Source organism: Magallana gigas, chromosome 6 (assembly GCF_963853765.1).
Source record: "Magallana gigas chromosome 6, xbMagGiga1.1, whole genome shotgun sequence".
NCBI classification, from domain to species: Eukaryota; Metazoa; Mollusca; class Bivalvia; order Ostreida; family Ostreidae; genus Magallana; species Magallana gigas.
In genome coordinates, this window is record NC_088858.1 from 2,839,184 (window position 1) to 2,855,109 (window position 15,926).

At 34.2% G+C, this 15,926-nt stretch overlaps 3 protein-coding genes across 3 annotated transcripts; 1 reads left to right on the plus strand and 2 right to left on the minus strand.

The window, feature by feature from the left end:
• Window positions 1-1,657: 1,657 nt before the first annotated feature.
• Window positions 1,658-6,324, minus strand: LOC105320204 (calcineurin B homologous protein 1). The gene is made up of 7 exons (XM_011418053.4): window positions 6,166-6,324; window positions 5,941-6,013; window positions 5,292-5,372; window positions 4,889-5,001; window positions 4,451-4,554; window positions 3,731-3,811; window positions 1,658-3,447 (listed from the first exon to the last, which is right to left on the minus strand). Exons 1-7 carry the CDS (start codon window positions 6,230-6,232, stop codon window positions 3,394-3,396), a joined length of 573 nt encoding a protein of 190 aa, XP_011416355.1. The 5' UTR covers window positions 6,233-6,324; the 3' UTR covers window positions 1,658-3,393.
• Window positions 6,325-6,486: 162 nt separating this feature from the next.
• On the plus strand, window positions 6,487-9,343 carry LOC105320208 (complex I intermediate-associated protein 30, mitochondrial). The gene is made up of 3 exons (XM_011418056.4): window positions 6,487-7,041; window positions 7,627-7,827; window positions 7,998-9,343. The coding sequence occupies exons 1-3, from the start codon at window positions 6,574-6,576 to the stop codon at window positions 8,223-8,225; spliced, it is 897 nt and encodes a 298-aa protein (XP_011416358.3). The 5' UTR covers window positions 6,487-6,573; the 3' UTR covers window positions 8,226-9,343.
• A 634-nt stretch (window positions 9,344-9,977) lies between these two features.
• Window positions 9,978-15,405, minus strand: LOC105320207 (glucosamine 6-phosphate N-acetyltransferase). The gene is made up of 6 exons (XM_011418055.4): window positions 15,253-15,405; window positions 13,044-13,200; window positions 12,751-12,813; window positions 12,336-12,469; window positions 11,712-11,773; window positions 9,978-11,323 (listed from the first exon to the last, which is right to left on the minus strand). The coding sequence occupies exons 1-6, from the start codon at window positions 15,259-15,261 to the stop codon at window positions 11,170-11,172; spliced, it is 579 nt and encodes a 192-aa protein (XP_011416357.3). The 5' UTR covers window positions 15,262-15,405; the 3' UTR covers window positions 9,978-11,169.
• Between the last annotated feature and the right edge of the window lie 521 nt (window positions 15,406-15,926).

A 15,926-nucleotide genomic window follows, 5' to 3' on the forward strand; every position in this document is an offset into this window, starting at 1 on the left:
TTGAGGCTTTTTATGGGAGGGGATGGGGTTTGATAAATATGACCATACATTGGATGTGTATTTTTACTTAGGGTAATAGTAATGTTTGTCATCCATAACAATTTTAATCCCATCTTAAAAACAACATGGTAAATTATCACTTGGCAATATTGAATTAAATGTGTTCTATTTGAGGAATTTATCTACTCGTAGAAAAAAGCTGTATTCATTTTATTTGCATTATAAATGCAACGTGAATATTATTATAGATTTACTATGAAGGGTTGCAGGTCTCTTATTACCAAAAGATTAAATTTTTGGCCCCTGGAGCAAATGCATAGATAATCCGAGATTCCTCCGACTCTTGTAGCCCCCCCCCCCTCCCCATTTTTATGAAATAATGTTTTTCAAACATCAAGTAATAAAAGTGGCCAGGGGAACAGTCACATGAGTCTCAGATTAGGGTTTTGACCCATTATGAAGCTTAAAATGCAAACATGATACTCTGACATGTTAATCTAATGGCTTTGGTACTCAGGTGATCATCAAGGCCTGTGGGCCTCTTGTTTATCCAAATAAATGCTATTTATGAACTTGTTGTAGATGGTTATTAATTAACATGCTATGAAACATACACTGTGTGAAATTTAGACCTTTTTCAGCACCAACTTTAGGTAACATAAGGATTCTAACAAGATTAGCTTGTTGTGATGACTGACGACCATTTTCAGTTACCATCACTTGTCGGTATATAAAAATCAAGACTATTTTTCCTACCTTTAGGTGGAGTGTAAACAAAGAGTTCCGCGAAAATCGGTAGCAATATATGTATGTGTAGAACCACAGATTTCTGTATATTGACCCTACTGTTAACAAATGTTGTAGGATACTGGTAACCTGGGAGTTACATTGACCTTATGTTGTAGGATACTGGTAAACTGGGAGTTACCTTGACCCTATGTTGTAGAATACTGGTAACCTGGGAGTTACATTGACCCTATTGTTAACAAATGTTGTAGGATACTGGTAAACTGGGAGTTACTTTGACCTTTTGTTGTAGGATACTGGTAACCTGGGAGTTACATTGACCCTATGTTGTAGGATACTGGTAACCTGGGAGTTACATTGACCCTATTGTTAACAAATGTTGTAGGATACTGGTAAACTGGGAGTTACTTTGACCTTTTGTTGTAGGATACTGGTAACCTGGGAGTTACATTGACCCTATGTTGTAGGATACTGGTAACCTGGGAGTTACATTGACCCTATGATGCGAGGTTTAACTGTGATTTGGCTAAATGACCTACTTTACCAGTACATGTACTATTATATAAATGATTTTCTGCATATTTCTTTCCAACCAAAAGTCAAATTAAGAGTCAATAAATGTTTGCTCAACCACCCACAATAATTACGGGTACTCTGATGTTCAAATTTTCCACAAGCAATCCATATTGAGAAATTCACATCTCTCCATAAATATTTTCAGAGCTCAAAGCAATAGTAAATGTACACTACACAGTGATACAGTACTGTACATACTGTGTACTCATTGCATGTTGTCAAATCTTGCACACTATTTGTAACAGGCATTTTCTCTTCTTCACTGAACTTTAATTTTGTATATTGTCCTTTGTTCCACACCGTTCTCTTCGTGATAAACTTCACAACACACCAACAGATTTTGACAATTTTATTTCAATCATAGTGCCTGCCTTCATTATTTTCAATCCATTCAAAACAACAATCACCCCTATACTTATTTATGGCATTACATGAATAATCAATAAATAATTGTTACATAATTATTATAACAGTGAATAATCTATCACATGATCAACAATCAAAAAATATTCACTCTTGAGTATACAAAAAGAAAAAGCAACATCTACCTACAGTGTATGTTCAAAAATTAAGTACTATTTAGCAGCTTAAAGTCACGGTTGGAAAAGATAGCGATTTTTTCATTTGCAGCAAATCAACGAAAATAAACTCCGCGAGTTTTTTTCCTGCTATAAAGTAAGTATGAAGTGGAAATTATCTGAGACATATTAATACAGTACTCGTGCCTGCATTATAGCACCTTGCATCACCTGATGCCCACAGGTAAGCGCACCCATGACTGACAAGATTTCCCTGTGGCTGAATGCCATGTACATAATTATGTAATACCTTACATCAGCTACATATATATATGTCCACAGGTAATTGTTCATGTAACCAGTAGCCAGTTTCAAACTATTACTGATACAGAATTCATGTAATGGACGATTTCTTACAAAAATCACAACACTTCAAGTACAATACACATTCTTCTGATATTGCTTATGGTTATTTAATCCTCACTACTCCCTAGGAAGACAGAATCTAAGAATTCTTTATATAAATGGTTGATTGTAGTCTGTTTAACTGATAGAGAAGAGGAGGATAAGTTATGTCTTTGTATGTGTCAGGAATAACTAATTATCTATAACTATCAGAATTTCGTAAAATCAATTATACACACAATGTATGTATATGTACTAGACAATCAACCAAATCTTGAGAGGATTTCAAAAAATATCAAAATACTTCATCGAACAAGGTACCCTGGAAATATCATATCAATAAGTACATCTGCAATTACAATCTTAATTCTCAATATTCAAATCAACAAAAATAGTTTCAAAAAATGTTAACATAAACTTTTGTCAGGGATAACAAAATTAGGTTTTGTTTTCTGGAGAATTTTATCAGGTCTTTGTAGAACAGACATTTAACATTTGAATTCTGACTTTCTTGGTCTACCATGCCTATCTTTTATACATACATGTTACATTTATCTGCCATAATTTCCTAACAAATAAACAATTAAACTAGCATAGGTATCACAAGCATTTCAACAAGGTTCTTATTCTTCATGGATTTCACCAAAGATATTAAGTGAACAATAAGCTTAGTATACATTGTAAATATCGTTATCCTTAGTGTACAGTGTAGCTATTGTTATCCTTAGTGAACAGTGTAGCTATTGTTATCCTTAGTGTAAAGTGTAGCTATCGTAATCCTTAGTGAACAGTGTAGCTATCGTTATCTTTAGTATACAGTGTAGCTATCATTATCCTTAGTGTAAAGTGTAGCTATCGTTAGAGAATGGTAGGGCAAGGAGATAGGGAATGTTAAGTTTATATCAATAAAAGACAAATGGATTTAACAAGTATGAATTATTTCATATTAAATTGGCATGAAATTCTGACCCGTAGCAATAAAGCTTGAATAAGCCACTCATAACAATAAAACAAAGCAAATTTGTATGACAAAAACAGGTGTAAGAAAACCTGAAAGTTTATCTGCATGACAATGAAGAAGTATGTGTAGTTTGTGTCAACCTCAGCAGGAGGAGTAGAGTCTGGGAGTAATACAGAAAGTGCAGAATCAGTGCAGGAAACGGATGCTCATCTTCTGCTCCACATCCACTCTCTCCATCGCCTGAAAAGAACCAGCAGACATCTTTGAATTAGTGGCCATATGAATTTGAGAACTATATTGACATGGACACCAAAACAAAGTCTTCCAATTTTGGAAGACTGTCCAAACATTTTCAATTTCTTTTAAACTAGCCTCTTGAGTTGATAACTGTATCATTAAAATCATAAGAGCAGGATCATTCCAGAATAAAAGAGAAACAACTAGAATAGAACATTCAGGCAAAAAAGTTCCACATGACTCAAGTATTCAGTTTTGTAAACAATATTATCAAACTGGGACTGACCTGTACAAACTCCTCGAATGAGATTTGGTTGTCTCCGTCTGTGTCTGCCTCACTGATTGTCCTGTCCGCGATGCTGCCCAGCTAAAACAAGTTAACGCAGCAATAAATACACTCATGCAGTAAACAAATAATCAACATTTAAGAAATAAACAACGTTATTTAGTGAACATGGCGTTATGAATAGCAATTGCTCTGTTGGCATATTCCATGATGCGCGCTAGCGCATCATGGAAAATATGCCTGCAGAGCAGTTGCTATTCATAACGCCATGTTCACTAAGTAATCGTTGTTTATTACTTATATTTGCATTTTACCACTCGCAAATACCCTGTATTAGCCTAGACCTTGACATTTAGCTATTACATCATTTTTAATTCACATAGATTTGTTAACAGAATCAATGATATGTTATAACAGTAATTCCTGTAAAATGTTATCAAAAACATGTTTTAATATTACATGTAAGTACGTCAATTTTAATGGAGTTGGAGAAAAACTCATGATGTATCGTATAGTGGTTTAAATGTATAACGTCATGGAAAAGTATATATAACGTTACACCTTTATGACGTCATAGTATACTGACAGAGCAATTGCGATTATAGAGAAATAATTGCAGCTCCTCCGTATGGGCTTACAGTGGGAAAGAACAATAGAAATGCAAATATAAAAATGTGGGAGAAAGACGTGTGAACAGATTAAGCTGTTTAACGTCATTACCTGTTCCTCTGAAATGTTAGCCCCCACCATCATGTGCAGCACTGACAATAGCTCATCCTTAGATATCTTGTCATCGCCATCCAAATCGTACATCCGGAAAGCAACTAAAATAAAACATGATATGGTTTATCTATTAAATCAAATCATCAAATGTAATCTTTTCCTTGCTTATTGATTAATTTCTCAATATTGACACATCCTTATGCTAAAATTAAAAAGATGGATACATAAAAAGATAGAAGTACATGAAATATACAACAGGTGATCATGTTGCAGTGGATGATGAGAGAGAGAGAGAGAGAGAGAGAGAGAGAGAGAGAGAGAGAGAGAGAGAGAGAGAGAGAGAGAGAGAGAGAGAGAGAGAGAGAGAGAGAGAGAGAGAGAGAGAGAGAGAGAGAGAGAGAGAGAGAGAGAGAGAGAGAGACTTTGTATACAAACATTTCAGCTTTTCCTCTCTTGTGTTTAGTTTATTTTTGTTCTGGTTTGATTTTGTGGGACGGAACCTTGCCAACACTCGCATGAACTGTCTAAAGTTCACTGTCTCATTGTTACTGGAAAAAGAGAATTACATGTAATACCCTGATTCAGGTTGAAATTAATATATTAATACAGATTGCCTTATGTTAAGATCTATAACTTTAAAACTGTTTGACCAGCTTTACATCTGTCAGCACGGAAGGATAAGCAGGCTTGAAATTATGACAAAGATTAATCAGAAGTGAAAAACTGGGTCCAATTAAACTGCTGAAGACTTATACAAGGTTAATGTTTACTTATAATGTCATCTCCCTCATTTAGTAACTATTTAATGTAATCATATGATAGAGACAATTACAATTACCTCTCAGTAAAAAATGCATGCACAATTCTGTCTCCTAGTGGATTAATAGCTAACTCTGGTATTCTGAGGAAATCTTCTCGACTGCAACATAACAAGCATAGGTACATTAGATTAAGTTAGTAGATTATTAGTAGATTATTCATTGCAATATTGAACATTGATATGTCTTGTTATAGAAATAAAACAACAGTGTATACAATATGTTCCATACCTTATCTAATAAAGATAATCAAGTTAATACATGTAACATATATTATATAATCTGTAACAGTTATAATTCCGTTACTTCATCATATACCGGTACTTCTAACTTGTTTTCATTTAAGATACATAAATCATTCTGAAGCATCAACCAAGACTATGTATCAGTATGTGTATTTGTATTTGTTTAGCACAATATAGACAAAATTATCAATTCTTTGCAAAAACTTCTGAATCACCTTCTTCTCAACTCTGTAAGGTATGTAATTAATGAACCTGAATACTGGTCAGACAGTTTATACTCTCATAGTATAATAGTATATAACTACATATGTCCCATGAATAAATATTAATGCATCTCATATAACTATCAAAATGAACTGGAATGAAATATGTTAATGGATAGATCATTCTTAATAATTTAGAAGCAAAGTTTACATATTATTACCTTAGGCATCCAATTGCTCCTTTATCCAAACTTGTAAATCTACTGTATAAGCGTACTATTTGATTGTGGGAAACTGTAAGTATATATAGAATGTAATTTTAAGTAGATGAGTGTAACAAATAACAGTAAATATAAACATGGGTGGAATTTTTATTATAACAGATAAGCCTAAATGCAGATCAATGGTCTTCTGAGTGTAAGACCAAGTTATAAATAATTACTCACATCCAGTCTCCGATTGTATTTCGTTTAATTCCGCTTCCTGAAGCTGAATAGATGCTCTGCTGCCCATTTTGATTAGGATTATCAAAGCACTAGACTGAAAAACAGCTGTCAAACCTGTGCATTCCAGGAAGAAAGGGGGGTAAGAAGGAAATATTATAGAAGGTCGATCCCGATTCGAAAAAAAAATCATTGTCAAAATATTCCTGTCCAAAACACCACTTATAAGTTTAAATTATATAAAACTCTAAAAGTATGGAAATAATATGAGTAAATATGAAATATGAATGAAAGACAAAGCAGGAAATTCAAAAGAATCGGGCTCGATGTTCCATGTCACAGAGGATATTCGGTCTGAATGATATCGTGTGTGTGTCACAGACTTTATATTTTGTTTATTTTAATTAAGACATGATTCTAAGGCAACCGATTTGTCAGCTATGCAGACATAATGGTGTCAATCTCTTGTCACTTTCTTCTGTACGCGAAACAAGCAGAAGAAACATTTCTGTGGACTTTCAAGGGAGACCACAATTCAGAGAAAAATCCGAAATCGAAAAATTCCGATGGATGAGAGACAATTTTCCAAAGGTTTTCACAAAGATAGATTTATCTGTCCGGGAAACTCTTACGTGTGTAGACAAAATTCCTGTATTTCACGGTGAATTTAACTATTTTTGGAAATTCGACAGTGAGAGAAAACTTGAAGATTGGGTTGTAACCTCAGATTCAGACAATAAGCAGGGGTTTACCCGAGCTTTCCTGGCTCTGAGTCGGAACAAAAGGGCACTGTTTTACGGGAACTTGTGTACTGATGTTCCCAAGGATGGAGAGCTGACACGAACAGGATACTGTCAACTGAGGAGTCCTGTCAACCCTGTATGTTTTCATCACAGACTTCTGTGGTTACCCACTAGTATAATAATAACACATGGCATCTAATTCTACATTGCACAGTATTGGGTCTGTCAACCCTCTCTACCAGTACCTGTTCGCATGAATCTGTTTGCCAATAATTAATCCTATTAAAAAGAATAATTTTACTGGACAAGGCTATGCTTAGCAGCGATAAACGAGGTCCATAGGACTATTGTCATTTTTATGATAGACTATTCTATCTACATAATCCTTGTTCACCCTATTTCTATCCCCTCTTTAAAAAGAGGAAAAAATTATCTTTAATCATTATTTTATTTTTTAACATTTTAGATCATATAAGGAGATGATAAGTTTTTAAAAAGCCGTACTCATAGAGAATATGGTGGATTTTTTTATATCATTAAATTAGTGTGTTGAGAAGTCAGCTACCTTAAACCTTCAGTAGTTTTAATCATAATACTAACAGTACCTATAAATGAAAATTGCTATTCTAATTTTGATCTTTATCTTTTATACAAAGGCTTCTTAACTTCAAAGTTTTTTTTTTCTTTAATGATTAAGTTTTGCCCTATTTTCTTATTGCAGTCAGCCAGTCAAACCTATAACTGGTCTGATTTTACCCATCTAGTGATACGCATGAGGGGTGATGGGCGAACATACGGGCTGGGCTTACAGAAAAACTATAAGAGGACTCACCGCTTAGACTTTGCCATGGGTCTGACTGCGAATGACCAGTTCCACTACCCCATGTTTACTCGAGGAGGTCCATACTGGCAGACAGTCAAGGTACCATCCCATATGGATCATCTCTCTTAACTACTATTTCTAAACTAACAGAATTACTAAACAAAGAGAATTTTTGATGATGTTCAATAACTCATAATTTCAAGGAAGTATTTTTAACAGCAGTCATGAATTCTGTTTCAGTACAATTGTGATTTCCTTTTCTTTTACAGATTCCATTCAGTAAGTTTTACTTGAGTCACAAGGGAATAGTGCAGGATAAACAGGCTCCAGTCGAAACCTCGGAGATAGGATTCTTCTGTATCAATCTGATGGACAATGTGGATGGACCGTTCCACCTGGAAATTGACTATATAGCTCTTCTGAACGATCAGAATCACAAAGAGGAGCATGCTTACGAGCGCTACAGCCTGGAGGACCACGTGGTCAACGTTTACTGACGCCACAGATTCACTGTGTGGTGTTCTTTACTTATAATATACCAGTGGGGGTGTTTATTCTCAGTGACATAAACTGGTCATAAAATGTCAGTCTTACTGCTTTTATTTACTAACATCAGCTGTGTGGAATATGGATATATTTGTAATATATATTTGCAATCCCCAATCTGTTGCTGAATTTACTTTTCACAATCAAATTGCATGTATATTACATGTACTACATATCATGTATAGTGTTAAGCCATTACTAATGACGAATAATAAGAATTTGTCAAAGTAACGAACTAAATATACCCAAATCAATGAGATTGAGACATTAAATATTTTGACACTCTACTGTACGTGATGCACAAGCCTACCGGTACCTGTGTATTGTTGTTACCAGTAATGAAATCTATAGACAAAGTGCCAGAAGTGAAATCAATGTCAACTATAACAGTCCACAATTATGTCTTTCTGCTTCTAACATAAACCAAAATCAGATCGTATAATGTAAATATTTGCAGAGTTGTTGCCTTTCTCAGTGAGATAAATAAAAACAAGATGCATTTTATATCATGGAAATAAATTTATTCTTCCTCTTTTGTAAATAATATATTGTACTGTGCATAAATACTGTATATATAGTTAAGTAAATAGATCATACATGTAATATGTAATAATGAAATGCAGTATTAATACCCAATTAATAAACATAAATTAAACAAAATTTGATTAAAAAATATTGAATATTTAATCTTGATTTGACATTTTAATGTAACACAATCTCAGACATTAACCAAGAATTTATGCCCCTCAGTACTATTATGCCCTACAAAAGCCATTCAGGAGATGCAGACTCCAATATAACTTATGTTCCTTGGAATTGCATGCAAATAAAAAAAATATTCCATTGTAAAGTCTACATGATAATAGTACTTACAGCAATATGAGCTGTATTTTTTAGAATTTTGTTTTGCTGCAGAAACCTGCTTGTATGATAAGTCTGCATGTAACTTAAACTTATATGGTAAATAAAGTTTGAAAAATTCATATAGGAATACATGTACATAGCAAATCAATTTTTGTACAGGTCGACAACAATTCAATTTTGCTCCAATAAAGGCTTCTTAAAGGCCTTTCCCACAAAAATACAGCTTGCAGATATTTAAAACCATGATTTTTTTGGTAGTTTTAGAAGAAAAACACATTTTCGTAAAAAAAAATTTTAACATGAAAATTGCAGCTCATATTGCTTTAACCACAAAATGAAAAATATCAACTCATTAGTACCAGCTTGTGTTCTGTGTTTTGATCAAGCAAAAATTCAGGTGCAAAACAAGCCAGCAAGTAAAATGACATCAAAACATAAATTCTTATGATGTATTCTTTGCCAGTTCTCTAAAAGTCTTGACAAAGGATAAAAGTAGTGTCCCTGGAAAATTGATAATTGTAACACAACACATTTCACAAAATGGAAGACAGACTCTGAGGTAATAATGTTTCACAACTGTACAGTGGAACATATATACTGGTGTGTATTGGGATTTTGCAGATGTAAGCATTAAATGTTACTGCAAGCTTTCAACATGTGTTCGTACGAGATTGCTAAGACAGGACTCTTGATTGTCTGTATCCAGGTCATGTATAAAGACCCTACAAATTTTACCAGCCCCTGCCTAGCACCAAAAAGATACACGAATATTGATTTAAGTATCCAATATAAAAGTAGTCATCCTATATGTGCTAGGTTTGGGATTGTTCAGTTATACATGTACATTTATAACCATGCAAGCATGCTTTTAGCCAACACACAGTTTCGAACCAAGACTCGAAACAGAACCTGATTTACAGATTGACTGATTTGTGACTTGACTTAACCCACAGTTTATTGAGGAACTTTGCTCTCTAAAGTAAATTCAGCATACCAAGTAAATGTGTCTGTTTCAGCCAACACACAGTTTCGAACCAAGACTCGAAACAGAACCTGATTTACAGATTGACTGATTTGTGACTTGACTTAACCCACAGTTTATTGAGGAACTTTGCTTTCTAAAGTAAATTCAGCATACCAAGTAAATGTGTCTGTTTTACAGCAAGCTGATTGGGTAACACAATAACAATGAATCATTAAAAACCTCTGGTGAAGCCAAGCTCATGTTATGGTAACTCACAACATATTCTGTTCCCGACAGTGGGATGAAATTTATTGGACAAACAAATATGGCTATCAAATTAATATTTGTAAATCAAGGCATGCACAAAGATCACACTTTGCCAAACCAAACAAAAGTGCTTCCATGATACAAGGGAATGTCACACTAATGCCAAGAAAACTGATAAAAATCAACAGTTTTGCTGCTGTTGTAAAGTAGCAAAGGATTTTTAAACAATGTATAAATTCTTGATCCATTTACAATGAATCCATGGAATACATGTGAGAAATAAGTAAACGTTTTCACTTCTACATACATTGAAAGTCAGACGATCAGAGCTATACTAACAAATACCCACCATAACAAACATTTTATGGACGTAAGTATTGTCCCCTGTATACATTATATCATTCACAATCTTTGGTTGTATCTCATTTTGTATTGTCTGGATTTCAAAAAGATCTAGTCTTTGAGGACATGTGATGCTATGCTCTGTGAATTTTGCTATGACATATGACACTATGCTCTGTGAATTATGCTGGGAAATATGATGTGATGCTCTCTGGTTTATGCTGATATGTGTACAGATGAACAGCTTCCTCTACTGCCAGCAACAGAGGTCAAAGTACATCCTACTGAGGACTAAATTTATTATGCAGTGAAGAAAAGAATTAAATAAAATCATAACTGCTGAAAAGAAAATAAATAAAACCACATAGTATCACAGATATCTCCAAGATCCAGAGACGAGATCCAGCTTCCTAAGAGATTCTAGTAAACAAGTCCCGGGCCATTCTCCCGACCGTTCACTACTTGGGGACATATCGCCGACACATGTAGTTTTGGCCCTCCTCCTTGACATAGCCGAACTTGGAGTAGAATGGCACCAGATTGTCCAGACATTCCAGTGACACCTTGTAACATCCCACCTTCTTGCTCAGCAGTGTCAGCACGTCAACAAGTCTACAACAGAACACACACTCAGCAAACCGCAGTAGTGAGGTGTACTTACAGTCGTAAATCTCTATACAAAGTATCCACTTAAACTGACAGTCAATTTGTACGGTAATAGAAATATTATCATTTTAACCAATTATTAAATTAACCTATGGGAAAATAGCATGGAAACTTTTGTCTTAGAAAAAGCTAGTTTATTTATCTAAATTTTACATAGAAAAAGAAATGCTTTGTGTTGTTTTGAAATAATATATACAGTGAACCAAAATATTGGTATTTTCTGGAAAAGCTTTTTTTTTTAATCTGGCTAATTTCGCACACCTCACGACATTTTCTCAAATGAGAGTAAAAGTTGGTTGACAGTATTATACAGTACCTTGGTACTTATACTTACAGTTTGCCCAGCTGTTTTCCTTGATATGTACTATTCACAACCACATCTTCTATTCTTCCCCTCTTCACAAAAATGAGAAATTGATTAAAAATTTATTCACCACAACATTTGAATGTATCTGTGGCAGATATGATCAGTTATCACATATAAGTACACATGTATGAGTATTCATTGTTCTGATAATAAAATATTAGGGAATGCTGACTATGAGCAGTTAAATGGAACCAAGGGTCCTTCACACCCCATGAATTAAACTTTTTATGTATGTGGCTCTAACATTGAAATAATGAAATTAAAATGTATTGTGAAATTACCTGTATTCATAAATGTTCAAGTATATATTTGTTTAACTTTGCAGTACAATGAATATACCCTCAGACTACTGACCTAGGCTACAGTCCATAATTCCAATATAGAGAGAAATTTTATATGTAAGAATTGAAATACAATCTTGAAAATTTGTAAGATTTTTTTCTAAAATTGCTGTTCATTTTTTTAAATCAAAACATTAGTTCGTGCTGATTTGAGAATCTTTTCTCAAAGCTGTTGTGGAGCCTTATTTCCCCTTCTATGCTATACTTAGTGTTTTATAGGTGTGTGTATCGCAGAAGTACCGGTACTTACAGATGCACACTGACGTATAAAGTGCATTTCTTTGACCAGTGTGGCGGATCCAACAACTTGATGGGTGACATCATCCTCTATCACCACTGTGTAGTAGAGATTGGGTTGGGTCCTCACCATCGCTTGGAAGCGCTCTGAAATACCACAACAGGTCAAAATTATCTCCTTGATAAAGTATCAAAATAAGATTATTAAGCTTTCATGATCTTAACTTATACAGGGACATGTTTCACAGCATTAAAATACTTCTGTGAAATAGAATATTTTTGTGTGATAAATAAGAATGTAGTTATTCAGCATTTTATTAAAATCTTCATTGATGGAGACAATCTACAAGCTGGTTTTTTGTATCAAACTATCACTTGAAAATCCAGACAGATTTTCTTTTCTTTTTTTCATCATGGTTGTCGGTTACCTTCGAACTGTTCATGAGAGATATCTCCAACCTTCGTCAGGTGTGCAAGAAGTGTCAGGTATCCTACAAAATGGAAGAGAATGGCCGTCATCTTTGTGACAAAATGCAAAACGACAAGGAACAACAGACGGACAAAGTAACAGTATTGTTTACTACTAAAAATTTCTAAACCATTCAGTGGGCTACATTTTTCACCACTTCAAATTAACTCCATGTTCTCAAATATAGCATCTTTTCAACTTAAAAGCTGGAAGGTAGCGTTTATTACAATGGAATACCTTGAAAATGATTACCTTTGTCAAAGTCTGACACACACAGTGGCCTCAGGGTGAGCCCATCCCCTGGGCGGGTGGGGCTGATTTCTGGTTTGTAGGTGGCACACTTCTGGTCCTCAAATGGAAGATCCTCCAAGAGCTGAGGGTCAAATAAAAAGACTTCCTCCACACCGTTCTGACAAAGAAAATTGATCTTATTCATACCACTATAATGATCATAGATATTACATTGTAAAAGCAACTTAACCGCCCATTTCACAGTTCATTTTACTGTATAACCAACTGATATTGGTTAACAATTTTATTTTTGTGGTACATCCATCAAGTTCAAATCTGACTAGTCTAAATTGAAATAATTTAGAGAATCCTTGTACATCTCTGTGGTCTACAAATTGTCAAGTCCATTATCCAGGTGTACATGTATCGTTAATTCAGCTTAATCTGGACCAAGTACCGGTACAGTAATTGGACTAATAATCCAGATGTCAAATAATCTTGATGATTTGCCTTCCTCACCAATAGTAATGGAAACTCATTTTTTGTATGATCTTAAATATTCAAACATCACTGGTTCATTGATTCAGGTTCTCCATTTATAATCTAAACAATTTAAAATGGAATAAAGTTTTCTGTTTATAATGAGATTCCGTTGTTCCTGAACTATCTCTATCAGAGATTTATAGCTACAGGTCATGGATGTATCAATGCGACTGAACAGACTGCGCTATAGAACTTCTGATCTGATTTAATAGTCAATGAGTTTATTTTTACAAAAGTGATTCAGCAAGTGTCAACGTTTTATCAAAACATTACCACTACTTCTCAGGAGATATCAATATTACTGCACTGGTTCAGGAAGTATCAATACTATAGAACATTACCATTTTTTCAAAGAGTACCAACTTGTCAATGAATGCCGCAAACCATGATATGGAGAAGGCTTACATATAATAGGCATTGCCTGCTGCCTAATCCATTTATGTAAATGTATATTTGCATAATAAAATATGTTCAAATCAAAAAAAAAAAAAACCATGAACATTTGTTCAGGAATTATCAATGCTATAAACATATCACTAAACTTAATAAAAAAGTGTCCATACTACAGAACTACACACTCAGGAAGTTTCAATACTATAAGCAATTTACATAGAGTCAGGAATTTTCCTTACCAAGAGCTTTAGAACATATTACTCTACTACTGATTTAGGAAGTATAATTAATGCTATTGATGGTCAGTAACTATAATCAATGCAATACAATTTTATCTGAACTAATTCACATGTACTATCAATTATTAGAATAGTAACGATAAACTATATCAATGTCAGATGGATTACCACTGATTCACTGAGTTTTGCATCAGAAGAAAAGACTGTAAGTCTTGAAGTCTTGAGATTTCCTAATGTGAAGATCAGACCAGTTGGGATATCGCAGTCTGATTAAAATCAGTTGTTCTGATACACTACTGCTCTCAAAAAAGGTAGCTATCAGAACGGCTGATCTTAATCAGATTGGGAATACCTGCACCAGAAATTAAGCTCTGTTGGTAGAGCATGTCTAGATTCAGGGGATCGGGGTTCAAATCCCTGTCTGGTCTGAGATTATTTCTCCCATCACAATATATTAGCTTGAGATATATTAAATTATAGGCTTTGACATTGTGTCACATCTTAAGCGTGTTCAGCAAAGCAGGTGCTCTTGAGGTGCTTGGGAACATAGGGAAATTGGGCAAGCAATGTAGCATCCACTCTGCTGAACATTATGAACAACTGGGACATTAAACGACAGAAGAGGAACTTCAACCCTCACTGGATCTGATCTCTATGAAAAGGCCAACAGAAAGTGACTTCTCAATCAATACGAGTAAAAGAATCAAACAGGAGAATCAAACAGGATGTACTGTATGAAAGAATCAAACAGGATGTAACTGTATGTTAATGAACAGATGTCAGAAGGAGAAATAGACATGTGAATATAATTAAAATCTAATAACCTGTCCAAAAGTAACAGTTTACCTAGCATAATACAATCCTTTATTTTACTAGAATTTTCACGTTTTGAAACTCGAAAGTCAAAAACACACCTGCCACCCTCCTGACAAACAGGCACACCTTCATCCAAATGACGATACAATAGAGATAATTCGGTTGGTTGATGTATCTATAGTGTGGTTGTCTATTAAACTAAATTTCAAGACTTGTTATCACACAGTATAAATACTTACTGTCGACATCTCTCTTGACTTGAATCAAAGTTCCACGTCACTTTTAATCAATCCTCCTTTTTCCATGAAATGTAGGAGTTCTGAGACTTCTAGTTATAATGCGTTTTGACCCCGGTCTTTACGTCCCGTCTTTACGCTCCGCATTATTTGATAAACATTTTATGAAGACTTTATGCTCGTTGATTTTTTTTCAATGGTACCGTGTGAAATTATTCATAAGGGAATATTTTATTCTTTATTATGAATTGAATAGATTTTAAAATTAATATGCAAATTTTTATTATAATTATAAAAATTCTAAAGAGATTAATTAAACAATAAATAGCACCCAGTGGTATGAGTTTATCTCCCCTTTCAAATTATCTGGAATATGAAGAAGGCTTTACATTTTCGCACCTTTAACAAAATTTTAATGTGAGGTGTTTTCAGAAATGCATCATTTATATAAATCTTTTTTCGTAATAACGAGATCTTTTCTCGTAATTACGAGATCTTTTCTCGTTATAACGAGATAATTATATCGTAATAACGAGATCTTTTCTCGTAATTACGAGGTAATTAACTCGTAATAACGAGATCTTTTCTCGTAATAACGAGATCTTTTCTCGTTATAACGAGATAATTAACTCGTAATAACGAGATCGTTATAACGAGATAATTAACTCGTAATAACG